This window comes from Coregonus lavaretus, assembly GCF_964263955.1.
Source record: "Coregonus lavaretus genome assembly, chromosome: 9".
Lineage (NCBI taxonomy): Eukaryota > Metazoa > Chordata > Actinopteri > Salmoniformes > Salmonidae > Coregonus > Coregonus lavaretus.
Window position 1 is genome coordinate 27,684,991 of NC_139996.1, and position 27,263 is coordinate 27,712,253.

General features: G+C 46.5%; 1 protein-coding gene across 1 annotated transcript in view; it reads right to left on the minus strand.

The window, feature by feature from the left end:
* LOC311135494 (protein piccolo-like) overlaps positions 1-27,156 on the minus strand; it is a gene marked incomplete at both ends in the record, with an annotated part of 50,439 nt that extends 23,283 nt beyond the window's left edge. The window contains 12 exons of the mRNA XM_084169491.1: positions 5,976-6,101; positions 6,246-6,321; positions 6,803-6,894; positions 8,017-8,043; positions 8,594-8,662; positions 10,908-11,961; positions 15,304-16,090; positions 17,071-17,336; positions 17,642-18,709; positions 18,843-19,438; positions 19,869-21,842; positions 22,878-27,156. Of these exons, the coding sequence (XP_084025617.1) occupies positions 5,976-6,101; positions 6,246-6,321; positions 6,803-6,894; positions 8,017-8,043; positions 8,594-8,662; positions 10,908-11,961; positions 15,304-16,090; positions 17,071-17,336; positions 17,642-18,709; positions 18,843-19,438; positions 19,869-21,842; positions 22,878-27,156 (10,414 nt within the window). The remainder of the gene's footprint in view (positions 1-5,975; positions 6,102-6,245; positions 6,322-6,802; positions 6,895-8,016; positions 8,044-8,593; positions 8,663-10,907; positions 11,962-15,303; positions 16,091-17,070; positions 17,337-17,641; positions 18,710-18,842; positions 19,439-19,868; positions 21,843-22,877) is intronic.
* Between the last annotated feature and the right edge of the window lie 107 nt (positions 27,157-27,263).

Consider the following 27,263-nt stretch of genomic DNA (forward strand, 5'->3'; position numbering starts at 1 on the left):
TTCTATGGCTTGTTTTAGAAATAGTGATATTTGGGAGATTATTTCCTTTTCAAATAACTGAAAGTGAGTGGTTGTAATCTGAATAAAGGGAAAAAGGCCATTCTTGAATGTTGGGTGAGACAATCTTACTAATTTGCTAGAGAACCAGTTCGGATTTATGTATAACTTTTGTATGACTGAAGCTTTTAGTGATAGGTCTAATGCTTTAATATTTAATAATTTATGTCCTCCGAATTCATATTCATTATATAAATAGGCCCGTTTAATTTTGTCTGGCTTGCCGTTCCAAATAAAATGGAATATTTTTTTCTCATATAATTTAAAAAACTGTTCGCTAGGCGTAGGCAAGACCATAAGCAAATAGGTAAACTGGGATAATACAAAAGAGTTAATCAGGGTGATTTTTCCACAAATTGACAGGTATTTACCTTTCCATGGTAGCAAGATCTTATCTATTTTTGCTAATTTTCTATTAAAATGTATTGAAGTGAGATAATTTATTTCATTTGGGATATGTATGCTGAGTATATCCACTTCACCATCAGACCATTTTATTGGTAAACTACATGGTAATGTAAAAATTGTATTTTTTAGTGATCCAATCCGTAATATAGTACATTTGTCATAATTTGGTTGTAATCCAGAGAGGTTAGACTCTCCTGCTATCTCTCTCAGAATGACCTTCTTGATCCAAACCAGTCAGGTTTCAAGACTGGTCATTCAACTGAGACTGCTCTTCTCAGTGTCACGGAGGCTCTCCGCACTGCTAAAGCTAACTCTCTCTCCTCTGCTCTCATCCTTCTAGACCTATCTGCTGCCTTTGATACTGTGAACCATCAGATCCTCCTCTCCACCCTCTCCGAGTTGGGCATCTCCGGCGCGGCTAACTCTTGGATTGCGTCCAACCTGACAGGTCGCTCCTACCAGGTGGCGTGGCGAGAATCTGTCTCTGCACCACGTGCTCTCACCACTGGTGTCCCCCAGGGCTCAGTTCTAGGCCCTCTCCTATTCTCTCTATACACCAAGTCACTTGGCTCTGTCATATCCTCACATGGTCTCTCCTATCATTGCTACGCAGACGACACACAATTAATCTTCTCCTTTCCCCCTTCTGATAACCAGGTGGCGAATCACGTCTGCATGTCTGGCAGACATATCAGTGTGGATGTCGGATCACCACCTCAAGCTGAACCTCGGCAAGACGGAGCTGCTCTTCCTCCCGGGGAAGGACTGCCCGCTCCATGATCTCGCCATCACGGTTGACAATTCCGTTGTATCCTCCTCCCAGAGTGCAAATAACCTTGGCGTGACCCTGGACAACACCCTGTCCTTCTCCGCTAACATCAAAGCAGTGACCCGATCCTGTAGGTTCATGCTCTACAACATTCGCAGAGTACGACCCTACCTTACACAGGAAGCGGCACAGGTCCTAATCCAGGCACTTGTCATCTCCCGTCTGGATTACTGCAACTCGCTGTTGGCTGGGCTCCCTGCCTGTGCCATTAAACCCCTACAACTCATCCAGAACGCTGCAGCCCGTCTGGTGTTCAACCTTCCCAAGTTCTCTCACGTCACCCCGCTCCTCCGCACACTCCACTGGCTTCCAGTTGAAGCTTGCATCTGCTACAAGACCATGGTGCTTGCCTACGGAGCTGTGAGGGGAACGGCACCTCCTTACCTTCAGGCTCTGATCAGTCCCTACACCCAAACGAGGGCATTGCGTTCTTCCACCTCTGGCCTGCTGGTCCCCCTACCTCTGCGGAAGCACAGTTCCCACTCAGCCCAGTCAAAACTGTTCGCTGCTCTGGCACCCCAATGTTGGGACAAGCTCCCTCACGACGCCAGGACAGCGGAGCCACTGACCAACTTCCGGAGACACTTGAAACCCTACCTCTTTAAGGAATATCTGGGATAGTATAAAAGTAATCCTTCTACCCCCCCCACAAAAAATAATATATATATATATACAAGGATAAAATAATTAATATTTAAAAAATAGTAGAAAGTCACAAAACATTTTTGGGAAAAATAATTAAAAAATACAACAAATATATATATATATATATATATATATATATATATATATATATATATATATATATATATATATAAAACAAATTAAAATTAAAAATATACTCAAAAAATTAAGAATAAAAAATTTGTAAAGTGGTTGTCCCACTGGCTATCATAAGGTGAATGCACCAATTTGTAAGTCGCTCTGGATAAGAGCGTCTGCTAAATGACGTAAATGTAATGTAAATGTAAAATGTAAAATGTATCTAGATCCTCTATGAGGCTGTGGAGGGATTCTAGTTGTGGATTTAAAAGAAAACATGAATCATCAGCGTACAATGACACCTTTGTTTTTAAGCCCTGGATTTCTAATCCCCTGATATTATTGTTGGATCTGATTTTAATAGCTAATATCTCAATGGCCACAATAAATAGATATGCCGATAGTCGACAACATTGTTTCAGTCCTCTTGACAGTTTAAAACTTTCTGAGAACAAGACATTATTTACTATTTTACACCTAGGGTTATTATACATGATTTTGACCCATTTTATAAGAGATTCTCCAAAATTGAAATGCTCCAGGCATTTATATATAAACCCCAGTCGTACTTTATCAAATGCCTTTTCGAAGTCTGCTATGAATAGCAGGCCTGGTTTCCCAGATTTTCCATAGTGTTCTATTGTTTCCAATACTTGCCTTATATTATCTCCAATGTATCTTCCATGTAAAAAACCTGTCTGATTAGAATGAATAATATCCGACAATACCTTTTTAATTATATGCGCAATACATTTTGCTAGAATTTTTGCATCACAACACTGAAGTGTAAGGGGCCTCCAATTTTTTTAATGGACTGGATCTTTATATTTTCCACTTGTATCCTGTTTCAGTAATAATGAGATCTTCTTCTTGAGTGTCAGATAATCTACCATTTACATAGGAGTGGTTAAAACATACTAATAACGGTCCTCTTAGTATATCAAAAAAGGTTTGGTATACCTCGACTGGTATGCCATCCAACCCTGGAGTTTTCCCGGACTTAAAGTATTTAATTGTATCCAGAAGTTCCTCCTCTGTAATTTCACCTTCTCATGAGTCTTTCTGTATGGCTGTTAATTTTACATTATCAATAGAAAAAACATCTCTATAATTAGCTTCAGTTAGAGGAGACAGAGGTGACTGAAACGAAAACATATGCTTAAAGTACTTTGTTTCCTCCTTCAAAATATAATTTGGTGAATCTTGGGTGACTCAGTCAATTGTAACCAGTTTCATAAAATTATTTTTGGTAGCATTCCTATGTTGAAGATTAAAAAAGAATTTGGTGCATTTTTCCCCATAATCAATCCAGTTTGCTTTATTTTTATAATATATTACACTTGATCTTTCTTGAATAAGTTTCTCCATTTCATTTTGTTTTTCGTCTATGTTTTTATTGCCATCTATCTATTCTGTTAGACTTTCTATTTCCTTTGTTAGTATAAACTCTTTTGACCTAAATTGCTTTTGTTTTCGAGATGAGTACTGAATTGCATGGCCTCTAAAGGCACATTTAAAGGTGTCCCATACAATAATCTGAACCTTTTATTTAACTAGGCAAGTCAGTTATGATCATATTCTTATTTATAATGACGGCCTACCCCGGCCAAACCCTCCCTTAACCCGGACGACGCTGGGTCAATTGTGCGCCATCCTATGGGACTCCCGATCATGGCCGGATGTGATACAGCCCGGGATCAAACCAGGGTCTGTAGTGATGCCTCTAGCACTGAGAGGCAGTGCCTTAGACCGCAGCGCCACTCTCTAATTAATCTGTACACATAATTATCTCCACAATTTGTATGAAGCTAAATACAATTATAAACTGTAGGGGATTGTAGGGAGATGGGATATGCAGAGAGAGACAGTTGTGTGTGTGTGTGTGTGTGTGTGTGTACATCTGTTCGTTTGTATGTGTGTGTGTGTGTGTCCTTCAAACTCCTCCTTCCTCTCTCAGCAAAGGCTGTCACATATCGCTAGTGTCACCGCCAGGGTGTGACGTCACCACGTCTGAACTGAGTGTGACAGAAAGAGGGAGTAGATGAACCCTCACATCCCTAACTGCAGTGGATTATGCTATAGAACCATAAAGAACGAGGCTTTCCCTCTGGTTCAACGCAGGAGGGCTGGATGCTCAAACATGTACTACATGTCAGAGTAAATCCCCCCCGAAAATCTATCAGTGGGAGAGATCTACTGTCACATTGTTCAGGATGTCTGGTAGTTAGAGTGGTGTTCTGAAGTCTCTTCTATGTTATTATCTTCAGCCTGTACTAATCTCTGTGCTTCAGAAAGAGGAGTTTTACAGTAATATGTGTGTTTGAGTGCGCATGAGCGTGCGTTTGCATCTGTCATGTATCATTCTCTGAGATGTCAGATATCCAGAAAAAAAGCTCTGTCAACTCACTCTGCCCCTTCACAACGCAGCACAGGACAGAAACAGAAAGATAGAGAGCTAAATACAGTTTCTAATGTGACAGTGTGTGTGTGTGTGTGTGTGTGTGACAATGTGTGTGTGTGTGTGTGTGTGTGTGACAGTGTGTGTGACAGTGTGTGTGTGTGTGTGTGTGTGTGTGTGTGTGACTGTGTGTGTGTGCATGTGTGTGACAGTGTGTATGTGCGTGTGTGTGACAGTGTGTGTGCGTGTGTGTGACTGTGTGTGTGTGACAGTGTGTGTGTGTGTGTGTGTGTGTGCATGTGTGTGACAGTGTGTGTGTGTGACAGTGTGTGTGTGTGTGTGTGTGTGTAACTGTGTGTGTGTGACAGTGTGTGTGTGCGTGTGACTGTGTGTGTGTGTGCATGTGTGTGACAGTGTGTGTGTGTGCGTGTGTGTGACAGTGTGTGTGGGCGTGACAGTGTGTGTGTGTGCGACTGTGTGTGTGTGTGTGTGCATGTCAGTGACAGTGTGTGTGTGTGTGTGTGTGTGTGCGTGTGTAACCGTGTGTGTGTGCGTGTGTGTGACTGTGTGTGTGTGTGTGCGTGTGTGTGACAGTGTGTGTGTGTGCGCATGTGTGACAGTGTGTGTGTGTGCCTGTGTGTGACAGTGTGTGTGTGCGTGTGTGTGACTGTGTGTGTGTACTAAATACAGCATAATGACTAATCCTGTGGTGCGTTGCGAAGGGGCAGAGTGAGTTGACAGAGCTTTTTTTCTGGATATCTGACATCTCAGAGAATGAGACATGACAGATGCAAATGCACGCTCACACTCATGCGCATGCAAACACACATATACTGTACACACACATACCCTCTCATCTCTCTCTGGCGCTCAGAGAGTTTGGCAAAGATATTCATAGTGAGCTGACATTGGTCTGGTATTATTAATATAATAATAGATTCCTGCTTAAAACATTAGCTTATCTGCTCTGAGCTGAAATCTGACATTGAGAAGTCTATCTCCTCCAGAACACTTGTGAAATTATCAATATACCTCATCCAGCTTAACTAGGACAAATTTAAATTAATATAACATGCACTTAGGAGTTATGATATACCCCGATAAGAATGTTAATCATAGATTTTTCCAGATGTCACTTAAATTGTGTCATTCTGCACGGATTAACATACCTACTTTATATTTGTAAATATAGTATATTATTACTAAGCATAGTATCTCTTCTATTACTTGTTATTTTTTATTTAACTCTTATTATTGTATTATCTTTGAGGGAGCTAGCACACAAGCATTTCTCTGCACCTGTTATGCCTGCTGTAAACTGTGTATGTGACAAATAACATTTGATTTGATTTTGATATCAGTATAATGACGTTCCCATCGGCTATAACCCACAGTACTTTCTCAACCTTAAATCAGAGTGTGTGTCCCTGTATGGCCAGAGAAGATGACTCATCTCTTGTTCTCTCCTCCTTCTCTTGCTCCACTTATACCTTACACACGCACATGTGCACATACACTTACCTTCCACCACTTTCCCTGTCTGTTCGGCCACTCCTCCGAGCGTAACCTTGGCAATGTAAGCTCCTATCTCACCACGACTCCCAGGAATCTCTTTCCCTCCCACCACACGGATCCCCAGGCCATTCCCTGCAGGGAACACACACACACCAATGAAACATTATGGCCTGAAATTTCATATTGGAATTCCAGAGTTTGAAATCCTATTATTACAGTTGAATAGGCATATATTTGTACATTATAGAATGTTTGCTGTACGTTTGGGTGCTCTACCTGAAACGCTGGTGTCCTTGGGGTCTCTCTGAACTTTGATCCGGGTATGAGGGTACACATAGGGAATCAACTTCATCTGTGGGAGGGACAGGGACATCAGAACAGTCAAGGTACAGTACATTGATTACAACAACAACAACAACAATATGGCAGCACACCAATACAACTCAGCTAAAGACAACATGAACAACAGTCACTACCGATGTACATTAAATTATGAGAAAATATAGGATATTTAAGCAATAAGGTACGAGGGGGTGTGGTATATGTATATGGCCAATATACCACGGCTAAGGGCTGTTCTTAGCATGACGCAACACTGAGTGTCTGGATACAGCCCTTAGCCGTGGTATATTAGCCATATACCACACTCCCCAGAGGTGCCTTATTGCTATTATAAACTGGCTACCAACGTCATTAGAACAGTAAACATTTATTTTTTTCTCATACCCGTGGTATAGTCTGAGCCAATCAGCATTCAGGGCTCAAACCAACCGGTTTATAATGTTGTTTATTAAATGTAGTCAACAAATGTATATCTATCCAGCTCCTCTAACCTGTCTCCTGTCCAGAGCTTGTCCGTTTACCCGATGTTGTCTCTCTGCAGGCTTGTCAAACCAGTCAGTGTCCTCCCTCCTCAGGTGGTATGCTACACAGGGACAGAGACATGGGGAGGAGGAGACAGGGGTGGAGAAAGGGGGACAGGGACACAGACAGAGAGGGGATACTCAATGGTCAAACCCTTTACAAGCAGGATAGATGCCCAACTCCAAATCAACCACTAGCCTCTAGCCCCTGACCCTACATGTAGATCTGAAGGTATTAGCAATATTGTAATAACTCTAAATCACACTCTGCTAGGCTTGGCAGAGTCTATGTGAATGATCAGATCTACACAAGTGCCTTGGGGTGGGATCTAGGTGGCAATGTGGAACCCCCTTAAAATACTTTATAAACACATCCTTCGCTCCATGTCTACTGCTTCTAGGTGATCAGCGATCTGAGCTGTCTGGAGAGGTGAAGGCAGAGTGGTGGAAACCTTGCTCTGTCCCATCCCCAGCTGTTTAGATCAGTGATCACCTAGAAGCAGTAGACATGGAGCGAAGGATGTGTTTATAAAGTATTTTAAGGGGGTGCTACTCATGCCCAATTCCACATTGCCACCTAGCTCCCACCCCAAGGGACAGACTGAAGGTGAGTGTCTTCCACAGTCACAAGTACATTACAGTTCCCTTTGCCCTGAGACAGTGAGGTGGGACATTGTTAGCTGGTGTTGTTATCAGGGTGATCTAACATTATGATCAGTGTTGCATCTATCATCGTGTGAGAGACACTTGACAAATACTGACGTGGTATTCAGACATACCATTGCTGTGGTAATGTATGTCATGCAAATGTGGAGCCGTATCTGAACGACCTTGCAATAGTGCATGAACATGAATTCCAGAAATGGGTTTGATATATGTACAGAACCATTTAAATGTGGGTCATTCCAGAAATGGATTGGGTAACCACTACAGTATAATATATGTTTACAGTACATTAACATCAAGATATGGGTCATTCCATTATGAGTTTGATATGTGTAAAGTACCATTCAAATATGGGTCATTCCAGAAATGGGTCTAAAATGTTTGTGTGTGTGATACCATCGACATCAGGTCATTGAGCATCATGGGGCATGGGTGTTGTGGGGTGGAGGCAGACATTGTCTAAGCTACATGGGGTTGGGATGTGGTCTGGATTAGACCGTTCACACTGCAGCTCTCACCTTCTATGTTCCAGTTGGGGCCTCCGGCTGGGGTGTAAAGTTATATGTTTTAGAAACGGCTACAACACAACGTCAATTAATCTAAGACTTATTCAGTGGACTATGTCTCCATCCACTTACACTGTATATCACATGCACTGAACTAAATATAAGTGTAGCACATGCTTTGAAAGCAAATAAATACATCTTATAACATTATAGTCTTGCAGGGAGTTTGCATTTCTGAAGAGAAGTGCATGAAAGATGTATGTCATAATACAGCAATTGTAGAATAATTGTAAAATTATCTACCTACAAATACATGGGTATTTACTAAAATATATCAAATGCATAGCATTGACTTAGATACTGTAAAGTCACATGGGGACTAAAGCATTCTAAACATCAAAAGGTAGACTCAACTATATGACATCACAGTGGGGCGACTTATTTGCTCTTGCCAATTTGCGCCCTTCGTTGAGGCATGGCTGGGTATGATGATGTCATATTGCGGAGTGTCCCTTTAACATGGTGCTGCTGTATTAGTGGAGGGCAGGCAGCAGGGCCAGTGGGGAGGAACTAAACTATAATACTCTACCGTGTCTGATACTCTCATGAAAGATTCGGGGATCATCTCTGTTCAGTGTCAGCATGGAGTCATTTAGGGCTGGAACCAAGGCAGATAGACACTCTTATTTATGTAGGGTCAGAAATAGAGCATTCTGCTGCTTATCAGCTACTAACTGACCTGTCATTGGGGTCAGTTTTATAGTAAATGTAAAACTGTTTTACATGCTATTCAAATAAAAATGCTATGTAAAAATAATCAACTTGCATATATGTTTATTAGCATGTGCGTGTGTCTGTGTGTTTCTGCTTGTTTTTTCAAAAATATATTTTCAAATATGTAGAGTCAATGGTGTGCATTCTGAAACTAAATATCAGTAACTACACTATGCCGGGCCAATAGAAACATAGGGCAGAAGCATTGGGGCATGTTTAGGAGTGTGGTCCTGGTTAGAAAACAGAGATGCTAGAAGGACAGCTGTAATTTCACACTTACTCCACAGGAGGAGATAGGGAGAGAACACATTAATATGCTACCAATCAGAAGAGAGCATGCACATTAGTCGCTTAGAAACATTTAAAGCATCCAACATCATGCAAAAGACGATTTCAAGCTTTATTGAAATGGAAACTCAAACACATTTTATCTCACAGCGACATGCATGAATACAAAATGGAAATACTCAAGATGGGCAGGGATGAATATGCTATAAATAACTGTGTAGTGTGAGTATCATAACATACACTGAGTGTACAAAACATTAGGAACACCTTCCTAATATTGAGTTGCACCCCCTTTTGCCCTCAGAACAGCCTCAATTCGTTGGGGCATGGACTCTACAAGGTGTCAAAAGAGCTCCACAGGGATGCTGGCCCATGTTGACTCCAATGCTTCCCACAGTTGTGCCAAGTTGGCTGGATGTCCTTTGGGAGGTGGACCATTCTTAATACACACGGGAAACTGTTGAGCGTGAAAAACCCAGGAGCATTGCAGTTCTTGACTCACTCAAACCGGTGAGCCTGGCACCTACTACCATACCCCGTTCAAAGGCACTTAAATGTTTTGTCTTGCCCATTCACCCTCTGAATGGCACACATACACAATCCATGTCTCAATTGTCTCAAGGCTTGAAAATCCTTATTTAACCTGTCTTCTCCCCTTCATCTACACTGATTGAAGTGGATTTAACAACTGACATTAATAAGGGATCATAGCTTTCACCTGGTCAGTCTATGTCAGGGAAAGAGCAAGTGTTCTTAATGTTTTGTATACTCAGTGTATATGTCTACTATGGGTCCATATCTAAAACTCAAATACACAAACAAATAATCTATATAATCCCTAGGGAAACAATGTAATTGCATTGCAATATAAAAGTGAGCATAAGCTCTCTGTATTATTACTGCTGTAATAGTTTGTGTGCATTTCTGGTAAAGAGACAAAGTGAGTGAAGCAGGTACTATATAAATGGCTGACTGCATCGTCTGAACAATTACAGTAAGTAGACCCAGACCCACACATAGTGATTCAGCATTATGCCTTTAAAATGGATGCTGACAGCAGGCCAAGCTCCACAATAGCTGCAAGGGTGCTTGGAAAAGTAAATATATGTCTGTCTAAAGGCCTGACCTACTTCCTACAAAAACCAGACACCATTTTCTGTCAGGAGAAGAAAAGGAAAGGAGAGGAGAGAGGAGGAGGAGTGGTGTACAGTAGACGACAGGGCATGTAGTCCCAGGGTATTTCTCTCTGTCATCCTATCATGAATCTAACAGCCTGTATAGACTATAGATAGCACCCAGATTGTAGCGACAGTTTACCAGCTACTGTTGCATATTCATTAGTCTCCCACTCATTTAAATAGGCTATCACCCTCTTCAAAAGCAGTCCACAGAGGCACTTAAAGTGTGTGCTATTTATGATCACATATAATACACTATTTTTACTTCACTGTTCTGTATGGTTAAAAGAAGCCCTGTATCCATCCCATAATAAATTTGGTCAGTGATGAAAGCAGGAAGCCAACATGTAAAAGAAGAGAAGAGACCTGGAGCATGCTAATAACAACACAGACACACAAGGCGGTCTCATACATAACATCAACAGTATTACGTATCGGTGAAGAAGACAATAGAACAAATAGTGTTGCATGCAGAGATCAAACAAGACAGAAACATAAACCAGAATAAAAGACAAAGACAGCATGATGATAAAACCATGTGAAATAATAAGTGATGAGGACAACAGAGACAGAGTCAAAGCCTTCTCAGACATAAACACAGTCAGGAGCATTGCAGCATGTTCAGAGACTCAGGGTGCTGTGAAAGCCTCAGGAGCCATTTACCTTCGCTGTCAGACATCGCTCCCCCCAGATCGTCCATGATGAAGGCTATGTCTCTGTCATAGACCCCACTATGTCCTCGTGTAGCCCTGGACTCCTCCCTCATGTGCTGCTGGACCTCCGGAAGGGAGTGGCTGGAGCCAAACTGGTCTCTGGAGTCAGCTGAGATAGGTGGTAGAGGGCCGGCTGAGGCTCTGGCCATGCCCATGGGCTCTCCCACCGGGCTCAGAGGGCTCTCCTCTTCCGAGTTCTGAGCCACGATGGGGATGCGCCCGATGGGCAGGCTGGTGGGCTTGGTCCTGGCCACCCCGGAGCCGAACGCTGCATCCAGGGCTTCTCCCTCGCTCCTCAGCCTGAGAGAGGAGCTGGACAGATCCCGTTTGATGGACAGATCCAGGCCGTAGACAGAAGTGGGGCGGGAGTTGGGTCGTGAGGAGGGGCGAGAGCGCGTGCAGCTGGGGTAGGTGGTGTCATCCTGTAGGGTGGACCTCATGGTGGGTCCCCCCAGGCCAAGGGACTGGCTCAGAGAGCCAGCAAGGTTAGCTCCCAGGGAGGAGCCCAGGTACTTCTGCTGGTCAGACAGGTTCTTCTTCAGGCCAAAGTTGATCTCATCCTGGAGCAGTCTGGCTCGTGTGGACAGGTTGGTGACTGATGAGGCTCCAGAGCCCAGGAAGCTGCTGTAGTCTGGCTCCAGGTCTCTGCTCTCCTGGATGGGGGAGAACTTGGTTATCTTGGGGTCCATCAGGGCTGCCTTCTTCTGGTTCTTGATCTGTTTCTGGTAGAGCACGGCAGCAGGAAGCTGCTTGGCAGCCTGTTTCTCCAGGGTCAGCCGGCTGATGCTGTACTTCTCAGCCTTAGGGAAGTGTCTGAAGGTTGGGTCAGTGGAGAGGTACTGAGGCATTCCCAGGCCTGAGAGGTGCTCCAGACCCTCCGTCCCTCGTCTAAACTCCTGCTTTATCTGTTGCTTCAGGAGCTTCAGTTCATAGGGCTCTTCCATAGAGTCCTCCTCTACTTTACCGTAACTGTGGAGACGTGAGTTACCCAGGAACGCAGCCACCTAAATAAAGAAAATAAAATCATCATCATATTACATTTAATTTTAAGCAACTTTCAGCAAAACCAGCACAAGGCACATTGAAACAGAATATATAACAAAACCCACATATCACAGGAAGAGCATACAGTCAGGGAAAAAAGTATTTGATCCCCTGCTGATTTTGTACGTTTGCCAACTGACAAAGAAATGATCAGTCTATAATTTTAATGGTAGGTTTATTTGAACAGTGAGAGACAGAATAACAACAAAAAAATCCTAAAATGCATGTAAAAAATGTTATAAATTTATTTGCATTTTAATGAGGGAAATAAGTATTTGACCCCCTCTCAATCAGAAAGAGTTCTGGCTCCCAGGTGTCTTTTATACAGGTAATGAGCTGAGATTAGGAGCACACTCTTAAAGGGAGTGCCCCTAATCTCAGTTTGTTACCTGTATAAAAGACACCTGTCCACAGAAGCAATCAATCAATCAGATTCCAAACTCTCCACCATGGCCAAGACCAAAGAGCTCTCCAAGGATGTCAGGGACAAGATTGTAGACCTACACAAGGCTCGAATGGGCTACAAGACCATCGCCAGGCAGCTTGGTGAGAAGGTGACAACAGTTGGTGTGATTATTCGCAAATGGAAGAAACACAAAATAACTGTCAATCTCCCTCAGCCTGGGGCTCCATGCAATATCTCACCTCGTGGAGTTGCAATGATCATGGAAACGGTGAGGAATTAGCCCAGAACTACACTGGAGGATCTTGTCAATGATCTCAAGGCAGCTGGGAACATATTCACCAAGAAAACAATTGGTAACACACTAGGCCGTGAAGGACTGAAATCCTGCATCGCCCGCAAGGTCCCCCTGCTCAAGAAAGCACATATACATGCCCGTCTGAAGTTTGCCAATGAACATCTGAATGATTCAGAGGAGAACTGGAGAAAGTGTTGTGGTCAGATGAGACCAAAATCGAGCTCTTTGCCATCAACTCAACTCGCCGTGTTTGGAGGAGGAGGAATGCTGCCTATGACCCCAAGAACACCATCCCCACCGTCAAACATGGAGGTGGAAACATTATGCTTTGGGGGTGTTTTTCTGCTAAGGGGACAGGACAACTTCACCGCATCAAAGGGACGATGGACGGGGCCATGTACCGTCAAATCTTGGGTGAGAACCTCCTTCCCTAAGCCAGGGCATTGAAAATGAGTAGTGGTTGGGTATTCCAGCATGACAATGACCCAAAACACACGGCCAAGGCAACAAAGGAGTGGCTCAAGCTGAAGCACATTAAGGTCCTGGAGTGGCCTAGCCAGTCTCCAGACCTTAATCCCATAGAAAATATGTGGAGGGAGATGAAGGTTCGAGTTGCCAAACGTCAGCCTCGAAACCTTAATGACTTGGAGAAGATCTGTAAAGAGGAGTGGGACAAAATCCCTCCTGAGATGTGTGCAAACCTGGTGGCCAACTACAAGAAACGTCTGACCTCTGTGATTGCAAACAAGGGTTTTGCCACCAAGTACTAAGTCTTGTTTTGCAGAGGGGTCAAATACTTATTTCCCTCATTAAAAAGCAAATCAATTTATAACATTTTTGACATGGGTTTTTCTGGATTTTTGTTTTGTTATTCTGTCTCTCACTGTTCAAATAAACCTACCATTCAAATTATAGACTGATCATCTCTTTGTCAGTGGGCAAACGTACAAAATCAGCAGGGGATCAAATACTTTTTTCCCTCACTGTATACTTTAAATCAGTGGAGGCTCCTCAGAGGATATTGTTAAACATTAAAAAGGGTATCCTTTTTAGATAAAACTATACTACATACATTCACGTCACCAAATAACTGATTAAAACAAACTATTTTGCAATGAAGGTCTACAGTAGCCTCAACAGCACTCTCTGGGGTAGCACCATGGTGTAGCCGGAGGACTGCTATTTTCCGTCCTCCTCTGGGTACATTTACTTCAATACAAAACCTAGGAGGCTCATGGTTCTCACCCCCTTCAATAGACTTACAGAGTAATTATGACAACTTCCGGAGGACGTCCTCCAACCTATCTGAGCCCTTGCAGCATGAACTGACATGTTGTCCACACAAATGATCAGATAATTAATTTAGTATTGAAAGCATAAGCTATAGCTAGCTAGCACTGCAGTGCATAAAATGTGGTGAGTAGTTGACGCAAAGAGACAGCAAGACCATAGTTGAACAGTTTTGAACAAATTAATTCCTTCAAAAACTAAGGAGAAGCAGCAGAGAGGGAGAGAGGGAGAGAGAGAGAGAGAGAGAGAGAGAGAGAGAGAGAGAGAGAGAGAGAGAGAGAGAAAGAGAAAAAGAGAGCTAGCTATGTTTCGTCGTATTTCTTTTCCACTTTCACTTACTTAGCTAGCTAATCCAGCTAGCTAATTTAGCCTACTCAAACACCCAACTCAAACAGAGAGGAATGCTAATTATGCTAGCTAAGGCTACCCAACACTGGAACTTTCCAAGTCAAGGTAAGCTTTGTTTTTTTGTTTTTTTATTGCCACTGGGGCCCGCTGGTGTAACTGCTAAACTGCTTGCTGTACACTGTACTGCGTGATTGTAGCGGGTTTACTAACGCATTAGTTCTAGTAGCTATGTTGACTATGACGTTAGCTAATATGGTGACAACGATGTAGGCTGTGTGTAGCGATTAACAGTTATGATATGAAGGTTTGGCTTGGAAATGTTTTTTCGCCTGGTCACAGACAGCTGTTGTGTTGTGCACTGAAGTCCACAAGCGAAGGGAAAAGGTGAGAGGAGGAGAGTGCGTAGCTGCGAGAAGGAATTATAGAACGAGCAAAGTGATGTTGCTGTATGTTTGTGGCTGCTATGAAGGTGAACTGTGTGTGCGGTTGATCAGGTGTATTCATTCCGCCGATTCTGTTGAAAAACTTTTCTTAAACGGCAACAAACGGAACGAAACGTGGATAAACTTACCTGAATTTGTTCAATAGAAACTTTCGTTTGCAACTGTTTGGACTAATGATTACACCCTAGATCTGCTAGATGCAGGCAAGAGTGTACGAGGCGGTATTGAAAGTGTCACTGTCTGTCACCTTGATTACTTTAATTTTTCTCTCGACCTGTGCACCTACATTATAAACTTTAATTCGTAGGCTAGGTTGTAGCAACCTCATAAAGGGTATAGGGAAAATTAGAGTATCATATAGTAGACTAAACCTTTCGATGTTACATTGAGCTGGGTGAATGGAATATGAATGACAGTCATCCAATATGCTGTAATAAAAATAAGGCTAATCAAAAAACAATGTGTCCTCCCTAATCTTAAACAGCACTGACTGCCACTGCTTTAAATACATAACAGTTACCTCTGCAGTGCGCCTGGCCTCAGCGGCCCGGAGCAGCCTGTCAGCCTTGGACAGGTCCTTATCAGGCAGACTGAACCCTGACCCAAGTCCTGCAGAGCCTTTAGTCAGCTGCTCTATGTCCTCTATCAGAACATAGTTCCTGGCGTTGTGGTGGTCGATGTCAGCGTAGAAGGACTCAGTAGATATATTAGACATGGGGCTGGAGGCCATGCTCCTCTCCTCCAGGCCCATCCTTAGTTCCAGGCTGTCGTACTTCCCCACCCCATACCCAACCTCGCTGGAGGAGGGTACAATGATGATGGGCTGGTTCCGGATCACCTCGTAGTTGGTGGTGTTCTTGGACTGGTAGCCTGAGGACTGCGCCTGCTGGTGGGAGTGGGAGGCCTGGGGGTAGGACAGGCTGGGCACAGAGGAGTAGACTGACTGACTCTGGTAGGGGTGCTGCTGGTACAGGGCCTGCTGCTGGTACAGGGTCTTCTGGGGGTACTGGCTGGTGGCCTGGGTCTGGGGGGCATACTGGGTGTAGTGGGAGTAGGGACTGGTCAGAGTGGAGTACTGAGAGTCAGCCTCAGTCTGAGGGGGGATGAACTGGTCAAACTCTGACTGGGGAGCTGTCCTGGGTCTCTCCAGGCCGAGGTTGCTCCCTCTGGTCTCCCTGATGTTGCTGACCTCACTGTCCGACATGTAGTCTCTCTCCTCAGCCACACCCTGCAGGTAGGCCCTCTCCCTCTTCTCCCTCTCCTGCAGTAGGGCATCCTTACGACGGTTGATGCCCATCTCAAGGTACCTGTTAGAAGGAGAAGATGGGATTGGATTTACAGAGCCATGAAAAAGTATTTGCCCCCTTTCTGTTTTCTCTATTTTTGCATATTTTTGATACTGAATGTTATCAGATCTTCAACCAAAACCTAATATTAGATAAAGGGAACCTGAGTTTACAAATAACAAAAATATACTTATTTTATTTATTTAATTAAAAAGTTATGCAACACCAATTCCCCTGTGTGAAAAAGTAATTGCCCCCTTACACTCAATAACTGGTTGTGCCACCTTTAGCTGCAATGACAGAACTGACTTAACTCAGCGACACTTGTGGGTTTTCAAGCATGAACTGTTTGTTTTAAGTCCTGCCACAACATCTCAATTGGGATTAGGTCTGGACTTTGACTAGGCCATTACAAAACTTCAAATGTGTTGCTTTTTAACCATTTTCATGTATACTTGATTATGTGTTTTGGATCATTGTCCAGCTGTGCTTCAGCTTCAGCTCACAGACGGATGGCCTGACATTCTCCCGTAGAATTCTCTGATACAGAGCAGAATTCATTGCTCCTTCTATTAAGGCAAGTCGTCCAGGTCCTGAGGCAGCAAACTATCCCCAAACCATCACACTACCACCACCATGCTTAACCATTGGTATGCGTTGGTATGAGGTTCTTACTGTAGAATGCAATGTTTGGTTTTCGCCAGACATAATGGGACCCATCTCGTCCAAAAAGTTGACTCAAATTTGCCAAAAATCACCTGGAAGCACCTGGATGATCATCACGACTCTTGGAAGAATGTTCTATGGACAGATGAGTCAAAAGTATATATTTCTGGACGATATGGGTCCTATTATGCCTGGGGGAGTGTGTGTGTGTGGGGGGGGATCACTTCATACACACCAATGTGTTCTACTCATCTAAAGTATGTTATTGTATTGTAAATCATAACTGCTTCTTAATTGACTTGCCTCTTTCACAAATGTAAAAATTAATAAATTACCTCAGCTTGGCATCAATCTCTTTCTCCTCCTCATCTAGCTCGGCCTGTTTCCTGCGGAGCTTGGATGACTCTCTCTCCACCAGGTCCAGCTCCTTGTCAATGTCCTGCAGGATCTTGGCCCGGGCCATGGTGGTGTGACGGCCAAGCCGGCGACGGGCTGAGTTGGTGCTGTAACCTGACGGGCCAGTCAGAAGGTCATCTTCAGGGGGTGGGTTGGGAAGGGTCCTCTTCACCTTCTTTCCCGTGCCTGACGAAGAGCCCTGGCCCTAGGACAGACAGAGGAAAAATCAATAAGACAATAGATAAGATAAGAGTACTTAAAGATGCAGTCCGGGATCTTAAGCACAGAACATTTGTACATATCAGGATGACATAGTACACAAAGAACGGGGACCCGCTTTGGCTTGTGAGCAACACTTTCAAAACCACTGGTTGAAATTATACAAAAGTTCTGGTTTTTACTTTCAACAAACATTTCAACAGCATGCAATCAATGTGTTTTACTATGCCTTTAACATGGTCATATTTAACACTATTTTATATTCCCAGTATTCTTACTACAATGACTTACAGAGTAGCTGTCTGAGTAGTGGTAGCCTATCCTGTCCTCGGTTGTGTGGCTGACAGACTTAGGGTCAGACATAGAATATTGTCCAGGCTTCAGCATCCTAGGGCTGGAGGAAAACCTGGTCGGGTCAGCGGTCAGCATCTTCTGCCCTCCCTCTATGGCCTTACTGGAGGAGACGGGGGACACAGGGGTGTAGAGCTCCTTGGGGGACTTGGGGGCGATGTCTGCCTTCAGGTAGGCACTGTAGCCCACCTCTACCGGTGAGTAGCGCCTCCGGTCTGTGTCTGTCTGGCAGCTGAGACTGCCTCCTCTCTGAGAGTTCTCTGGGGCTGAGATGTGTTTGATGATCTCCACCTTAGTGTCCATCTGGATGCTGGGGCGTTTGATGCTCCCGGAGTGGTCGGTCTGGACAGAGATCTCTGCCACAGTCTGTATGGCAATGCTGGAGACCTTAGAGCCGCCGTGTTTCCCCTCACCGCTGTGCTTACTGGAGCGGGAGCGCCGCCGCGACCTGGCTGGCATGTCCCACTCATCCTCCTGGTCCTCCTCATCATCAGTCTGAACACTGCTGTCTACACCCCTCCTGTTGTTCCTCTTCCTCCTCCCTACATACATCCTGTCTACTGAGTCCTCATCGTCTGTCTGGACCCCACTGTCCACTATCCTCTTCCCTACCACTCCTGTACCATACCCCTGGTCACCAGGCTGGTTAGACCCTGCTAGTTGTTTCCTACTGAGCTGCAGCTGGTCCTGACCTCCAACCTCTCTCTGACCCTCGCTGGTCCCATACTGCACCCCACCCTCTAGCTGGGTGACAGTGGATGAGGTGGTGGACTCATCCCTAACAGGCCAGTATTGGCCGTTATCCCCAACCCCTGCATACTGCTCCTCTAATTGCAGGTTGTCTGACCCTGTAGTACTGTAGTGCTCCTCTAATTGGTGCTGTAGCTGCACCTGGAGCTGTTGGATCTGCTCTAGCTGTTGCCTCTGCTGGTTGTAGGTCTCTTGCTGGGCTACAAGTTGGGCCTGGTGCTCCTCTTCCTGTTGCATTAACAGCTGCTTTTTCAGAGCCTGTAGAATATAATAGATTAGATTAACGTTATCGTCCATCACCTTACAGTATCTGATACAAACATATTAAAAACAGTGAGCATGAGCAGTGACCACGACACAGGAGACATATACAGTACACACACATTCATACCTGTAGCTCTTCCAGCTCCCTCTGCACCATGATCTGCTCCTGTTCACGGTAGCGCTGGATCTCCTGTCTCTCCCACTCCAGCTCCTCAGCCAGACACAGCTGCTTCAGCTTCTCCAGCTCCAGGAACTCCCTCTCCATCTGGTACTGGGTGATCTTGCTGTCATCCAGACCTGGGAACATAGGCGATGAAGCCAGGGCGTCCAGAGAGGCTGCTATGGCCTCCAGGGTCTGGTCAGAGTACAGGTCAGGGAAGCCAGTCATGATGTCAGCCAGAGCGCTGGGCAGCAGGTCCTTGGGCAGGCCAGTGTCCAGGCTGATGATCTGTTGGCCAGGGTCACTGGTGGGGATAAAGCCATAGGGGTGTGGAGCTGGCGCTGGCTGCTCCTGGAGGGTTGTGGTAGGAGGTAGGGTGGTGCTGAAGATGGACCGTGGCTGGGTGGTGATGGTGTATGTAGAAGGAACAGGGGCTGCTATGGAGGAGTATACCATTCCATCTGAGGATCTAAAGACACTATAAGCAGGGACCTGGGAATATGGAGCAGTGGATATTCCCGTATACGCCCCAGCAGCTTTACTGGTGTAGTCTAGAGCTTCACCTGTCATGATGGGTCCAGAAATGTAGGTTTAAGTCAATGATTATAACATCATAACGTTACAAAAAAAGGCCATGCAGATTCGATTTGGGGAGATAATAACACTAAGCATGCAAGTATCTTCAGTCTGTCCAGCTAGCATGATGCAAAGCCAAAATATTGTGGGAGAACACGCAGGCATACACATGCATCTGTGTAAAAGAAAGAAAAGACAAAAGGAACAGAACATTTATTAAAATCAAGATAGTTTCACAAATCATGCAAAAGTACAGTAAATGCACATTTTAATCATAATAGAAAATTAACATAATGATAACTGAGGTAAAACAATGTCTAGAGAAATAGGTTACCATTCAGAAATAAACTTCATGCAGGTAAAAAGTTTAAATGAACCCAAAACCTAGCAAACGTGCTATATTTCGACCATACCAACCTGCAGACATATTAGCAGCTGTCAGGTCTATTGCACTGTCCGAGGCTCCGTTATAGTCATATCTGGTCATTCCATCATAGAGGAACAGTCCTGCATCAGCCAGGTTGGTCTCAGACATGGATTTGCCGTTCAGGCCCTTGATGCCATAAACCCCAGCATGATCATACTGGTAGTGGTCGTCTCTGTAGCCAAAGCGATTGTCAGGCTGGGTAATAACTGGCGGCTGGGTCCTACAGCTCCCTGTGAAAGGTAGCTTGTAGATGACATCACAGCACATATTCCTCCCAGCTGTCAGATCTATGGGTGTCCCATCATCCTCTATGACCGTGGTCACTACACCAGGGCTCTTGCCGGACACAGCCACCATAGCCCTGAGGGGTCTGGAGGAGGACAGATCCACAGCTCCAGCTGGCTCTGAGAGCATGGCCCCCACGTTGGTGATAGCTGGGGCCATGGTCACTGGAAGCCTGCTATTTACCATGAAGGCTCCATAGGACAGGTTGATTGGTGTCTCTGTGTCTGTGGCTGCCACCGTGTTGACGATAGGCGAAGAGTCCACCCGTCTGTACACTATTTGTGCCAGAGGCTCGAATGGTTTGTATGTGGTAAGAGGGAGAGGCATGGAGGCAACATAACCCTGCAGATCTAAAGGCTTTTCTGCTGGCTCGTTGGTGTAGGAGGCAATGGTGGCTGAACAGGTGACGATAGTGATGCTATCAGTGACAACAGACAGCGTGGTGGAAGGGGTGATCTCAGCACTCAGGTTTACTATCTCTGGCTGCACTGCCGTATGTCGGCCACTAGAGTCGCTACAGATGGATTGGCGACTCGATTCCTGGGGTGTCAAATCCATCCCTGAATCGGTCATCTTCACACCGACCTTAATGGTGCGGAGGTCAATGGCATCACCGGAGTAGATCTTCCCGTTCTGTTTGGGAGAGGGCTGGACTTTAACCAGGTCTGGCTGGATGGTGATGGCCACTCCATTGGATGCAGGAACCTGGGCCAGCCTCTCATGGACCACAGACACAGTGGTTCTCTGAACCTCAGTGGTGACCACCTGAGTGACCAGGCTGGGCAGGCACTCTGGGGGCTGGGCTGAGGTGGAGATAGATGAGGAGTACATGTGGCTCAGGCTGGACACCACCTTCTCAGGCCCACGGATCTCCTGGCTCTCGATTGACTCCTGGTGGAACTTCCTGGTGATGGTGACTGGAGCCACCGGGACGGTCTGGGGAATTTCCTGGATAGATGGAACTGACATTCTCCTGGTGTAGGCTTCAGTTGTAATGAACTCCAGGGGGGTCTCATACTCTGATGAATAAGTCAGCACTTCTGATACTGCCTGTGGTGGTTGCACTGCTGAGAGGATGGATCCTCTCCTGTATGGGACTTGGGCAGCATATGCCTCTACAGGTATCTCTGTCTCTGCAGGTATTGTGATAACATGGGCCATACTTAGGGGTTGCTGCATGGTTATAGACGCTCTTCTTGTAGTGGAAATAGCCTCAGTTGTAACCACCTGGATGGGTGTTTCATATTCTGATGGGTAAGCCGTTACTTCAGCAACAGTGTATGGTTGTTGTGCTACAGAGTATATGGATGTCCTTCTAGTGGTAGTGGCCTCAGTTGTTATAACTTCCGTAGGCATTTCATACTCTGAAGGCAAAGTCATCACTTCGGCCACTGCTTGTGGTTGCGGTGCAGCTGATGGTATTGATGATATCTCCTGCTGTAAGGGCATTGCTGCTACCCCTGCCATGGTTTGTGCCTGCTGCATTGGTGATGGTATTGATGCTCTCCTAGAGATGGCCTCAGTTGAAACCACTTCTATCAGTGATGGTGACTGATGCATGGTTGAGGGTGTAGCTTCTACATGGACCTGGCTGGCGATAGCTTCGGTATGTATTTCCTGCTGTAATGGCATTACCTCTCCCATGATTTGTGGTTGTTGCATTTCTGATGGTATTGATGCTGTTCTAAAGATGGCCTCAGTTGAAACCACCTCTATCAGTGATGGGGACTGATGCATGGTTGAGGGTGAAGCTTCTATATGGACTTGGCTGGCGATAGCTTCGATAGGTATCTCCTGCTGTAAGGGAATTGCTGCTACCTCTGCCATGGTTTGTGACTGCTGCATTGGTGATGGTATTGATGCTCTCCTAGAGATGGCCTCAGTTGAAACCACTTCTATCAGTGATGGTGACTGATGCATGGTTGAGGGTGTAGCTTCTACATGGACCTGGCTGGCGATAGCTTCGGTATGTTTATCCTGCTGTAATGGCATTACCTCTCCCATGATTTGTGGTTGCTGCATTTCTGATGGTATTGATGCTGTTCTAAAGATGGCCTCAGTTGAAACCACCTCTATCAGTGATGGGGATTGATGCATGGTTGAGGGTGAAGCTTCTATATGGACTTGGCTGGCGATAGCTTCGATAGGTATCTCCTGCTGTAAGGGAATTGCTGCTACCTCTGCCATGGTTTGTGCCTGCTGCATTGGTGATGGTATTGATGCTCTCCTAGAGATGGCCTCAGTTGAAACCACTTCTATCAGTGATGGTGACTGATGCATGGTTGAGGGTGTAGCTTCTACATGGACTTGGCTGGCGATAGCTTCGGTATGTATATCCTGCTGTAATGGCATTACCTCTCCCATGATTTGTGGTTGTTGCATTTCTGATGGTATTGATGCTGTTCTAAAGATGGCCTCAGTTGAAACCACCTCTATCAGTGATGGTGACTGATGCATGGTTGAGGGTGTAGCTTCTACATAGACTTGGCTGGCGAGAGCTTCGATAGGTATCTCCTGCTGCAATGGCATTACCTCTGCCATGGTTTGTGGTTGCTGCATTTCTGATGGTATTGATGCTGTTCTAGAGATAGCCTCAGTTGAAACCACCTCTGTCAGTGATGCTGACTGATGGATGGTTGGGGGCATAGCTTCTAAGGGCATTGCTATTAACTCTCCCATGGTTTGTGGTTGCTGCATTTCTGATGGTATTGATGCTCTTCCAGACATGGCCTCAGTTGAAACCACCTCTGTAGGTATGTCCTGCTCTGCTGGTAAAGCCATTACTTCAGCCACATATTGTGGCTGCTGAGGTACAGCAGGTATTGATGCCCTTCTACCATAAGCTTGAGCTGCAGACACTTCTACAGAAACCTGTGGCTCTGATGGCATTGTCCTAACCTCAGACACTTTCTGTGGTGACTGGTCTGTTGGAGGTATATACGGTTTCTTGATTGGAGCTGGGACACTGTGTACCTGAATAGGCCTCTCCGACCCTGCTGAAATGGTCACCACCTCAGCCACACCGTGTGGAGGCTGCATAGCTGATGGTATGGAAGGCCGCCTTGCTGTTGCAGTGACTCCCTCTAGGGGTGTTGCTACTTCGACTGGTACTATTGCTGCTGTTGGTGGTGGTGGCTGCCTCAATGAGGGAACTGATGCTCTCCTGACAGTGGTCTGGGCTGAGAAGGCCTCAATGGGTGACTGTTGTTCTGATGGTGTGGTCCTAACCCTTGGGCCTGTCTGCATAGTGGAGGGGATGGACCCTCTCCTGATGGGGGCTTGGACAGTGATGCCCTCTGTGGGTGTGCCAGGCTCTGAGGGAAGTGTTATCACCACATATGTTTCCAGACAATTGGCGTACCTCGGAGACAGAGGGGATCTGGGCGAGGTAGCACTCATCTTGGGCTCCACTGGGGTGGTCAGACTCAAATACAGGGCATTGGGAGGTTCTCTGGTCCTGGGCAGTGTTGTGGCTGTGAATGGCTGTGCTATGCTGGCGTTTGGTACCACTTCTCTGGTCCTGGGAAGTGTACGGCTAGTGGTGGGAACCACTGGAGGTTTGATGCTCTCCCCTGGACGGTGGCTGAACACCAGCCCTGCAGGGATGGACACAGGCTTGGGGGGGACTGGAGGGGGTGCAGAGGCCTTGTGTACCGGACTGGGGCCTGTGGTTGTTACAGTTGCCTGTGCTATTGTAACAGCAGTTGAGACTGGCACTGTAGTTGGGACTGAAGGTGGGATGGAAACTGAAGGCTTTTTGGGATAAACCACTGGCTTGGGTAAGGTGGCAGGAGGTGGTGGAGCAGTGGGAGGAGGTGGAGGTGGTGGTGTATCTGCCACAGGTATACATGTGTCTGAGCTGGGTACAGCAGGAACAGAGGGAGCAGTAGGGAAAGGAGCAACACTCACAACCACAGGCCCTGCTGCCATCTGACTTCTGCCTTTATCAACAGCAGAGGTGGTAGTTATTGCCACTGAGTATGCCACAGGGTCTTGGGTCGTCTGGCTGATCACCGGCATGTTCTCCACGTTCGGAACTATGATGACCACATGCCCCTGTCTGGTTGGGGTCATCATGACCTGAGGGCCAGCACCACCCTCTGACACGATCTGCTCCACCCGCGGCTGTATATCCACCACCACAGACTGTATGGGCTGGCTAGGCAGACCTGCTCCAATGGCTATAGCGGTGGTCATGGTCGGGGAGACATGTTGGACAGCCCTGATTGACGTAGGCTCTGCTGAGGTCTGGGGCAAGGAGACTGACGTAGAGCGAGGTGGAGGAGGAGGTGGGGCTTTTTTGGTGGAGGCTTGTCTCTGGATTCGGCGTGTCCCTGCAGCTGGGACTACTACTGGGGTTGGAGCTGCAGCCTGGACAGGGACTGAATGCACCACTGTAGCCTGGGCAGGAGCTGAGGCTAACACAGGTAGTGGGCCTTGGGGTGAAACTGGAGAGGTGATGGTAAGCAGGTCTGGCATTTGGACTACAACTGGAGCTGGGGCAGGAGTTGGAGCAGAGACTGAAGCCGGAGTTGGCACTGCACTGGGAGCAGCTGAGACTGGAGATGGGGCTTGAGAAGGTACTGGGTATGGTACTGGAGTTGGTGCTGTGACCTGCACAGAAGGTAGAACCTGAGCAGACATCTGGGATGGAGATGTAACCAGGTCTGGCATTTGGACTACAACTGGATCAGGTATCTGTACTATCACTGAGGCAGGTGCTGAGACAGGGGTTGAGGCAGGAGCTGGGGCTTGGGCTGGAGAAGCTGTAGCATCGGCTGTAGTTGTAGCTGGTGTTGGTGCTTGGGTTGGATCTGTCACCAGATCTGGTATTGTGACCAAAACTGTGCTTGGAGAAACAGCCATAATGGGAGCGATAGAAGGAGGGGCGATATCAGCAGGCGGCTGAGCTGCAAAGGGAGCTGCTGCTTTGGCCAGGTCTGGTGTCGGAGTACACACTGCAGTAGAGTCAGAAGAGAGAGGACTTTGAGCTTGGAACGAGGTGGAGGACGTAGCGTTGGAGCCTAGACTTGAGTCTGGAGTCGCTGGTGAGGTTGGCAGGGATACTGGAGAGACCTGTGATGGTGTGGTGGTCGTACTGGGGGCTAGAACTTTCTCAGGGGCAAAGAGAGGAGCTGAAGTAGCTTTAGCCGAGGAAACCTCACACAACAAAGTGATGGGTTCAATGTCAGCTACCTCTGTTGTTGGTGTCTCAGACTCATCACTAGGGGTAATATCAGAGGACACTCCCACTCCATACTCCTCTATTAGACTATCATCCGTCTCATCCTCTCCAGAGGAACACTGGGTGATCTTCAAGTCCGGTATGGGGAAAAGAGCCCTCCTCATAGTCATATCCTGAGGAACTGTTGGCCGTTTAGGAGGTTCAGAGGGCCGTGGTGGAGCAGGACGTTTCTTCCTCTTAACGTAGGTAGAACCAGCATCTAACATAGGCTTCTCCCCCTTGGCCTCACCAACTTTGCAGCTCTCAGCTGCAGCAGAGGATGGTGCAGTAACATGTATCGCAGGATTAGGAGTGTTGATAGCTGACTGAACCTTCTGAAACTCCTGCTCTATCAACATCAGTTCCTTCTTCTTCAGCATCATCTCCTCATACACCTCTTCAGGAGACCTCAAACCTTTCTTCCCTGGCTCTTTAGCAGGGTCTTTACTGGGCTGCTCCGGTAGGGCTGAACTACGTTTAGCTTCAGGCTCCTCCACTAGGGATTCGTAGAGGTAGTCCTCTATGGCCATGCCTTCGTAAAGTAGCTCTATCTCAGGGAATGGCTCTGTCTCTCCTTTAGGAGATCTAGCTATCTGAAGCATCTCCTCATATTCATCCTCTGCACTCTTTTGTGGCTTTGCAGAACTGAACTTCTGTTCTTTAGGGACAACTATCCTGGTCTCCATATGAAAGGCGTCTGAATCAGACTCCATGCTAGGAAAATAGTCAGAAACTGAGGTCCTGTGAAGCGCTTCCATCTCTCTAGTATGCCTTGCCTCCTCAGTGGGCGAGGCATCCTCAATGGGAGACAGGTTACTGGGTGAGGTTAGAGGCAGATCCCTTCTCCTCTGAGCCCGGAGATCATCTTTTTCCCTCTTGGACTTCTTGGAGCTCCTCTTCCCCTGCTGCTGGTCCGATTCCTTCGGTTTGTCCTGCTCCCTGAGGTGATCCTCCTCCTCCCTGAGCTCCTCCTCCTCTGACGAGTCCTCGATGGTGGGGAATGGCTGGCCGGCATGCCTGTGCTTGGCCTTGCGGGGCTGTTTCCCCTCCCCGCTCCTCTTGTGGCTGGGGCTGCTGTCGCTGTCCTCCTCCAGAGAAGAGGCTGAGGTGGGGGAGGTTCCAGGGGTGAAGCTGGACACCTGGACGCTGGATGACCCCTCACCTTTGGACCTGTCCTCCAGAGAATATGTGATGCTCTCCACCTCTGAATCCCCATCGTCCATGCTCTTTGTTCTCTGCGGTGTCATGGCTTTCTTATACACAGTGGTTTGCTCAGTGAGTTCAGCACTCTCTACAATGGATTTTGGCTCAGACCCTGGGAGAGATTGTCTCCTGGCTGGGCTGTCTTCATCATCCATACTGCCTTTTTTTAACAGAGGCTTGGCTTTACATGATGCGTTATCCACCACAACATCATTGGTCTCCTCCTCTCTGCTCCCTTTCTCCTCTTTTTCCTCCTCCTCTGAGAGAGACATCTCCTCCTCTCCCATCATTCCCATGATCTGCCTGCGGATTAACTCCTCCTCGTTCACAAATGAGTCTGGGCTGTCTGGAGGGCTGTCTGCAGGGCTTTCATCTTTGTAGTCCTCGCTGCTGGACGAGGCTGCCGTGCTGACCGCTATCGCACTTAACTTCCGTCTCTGGAGCTTGGGCGAGGGAGAGGGTTCGCTCCCGCTGCTCTCCTCCATCGGAACATAACTCAGACGCCTCTTTGCCCCATTCACCTCCTCCTTGGCAGGGATGGCTGTGTCAGGGATTGTGTCCATCATAGGGACATCTCTGACTATCTGCACCTCCTTCAGCTCGCCCTCAGAGGTGTAGGAGCCCTGTGAGATGGGAAGTATGTATGGTCCATCCTGGGACTTGTCACTATTGT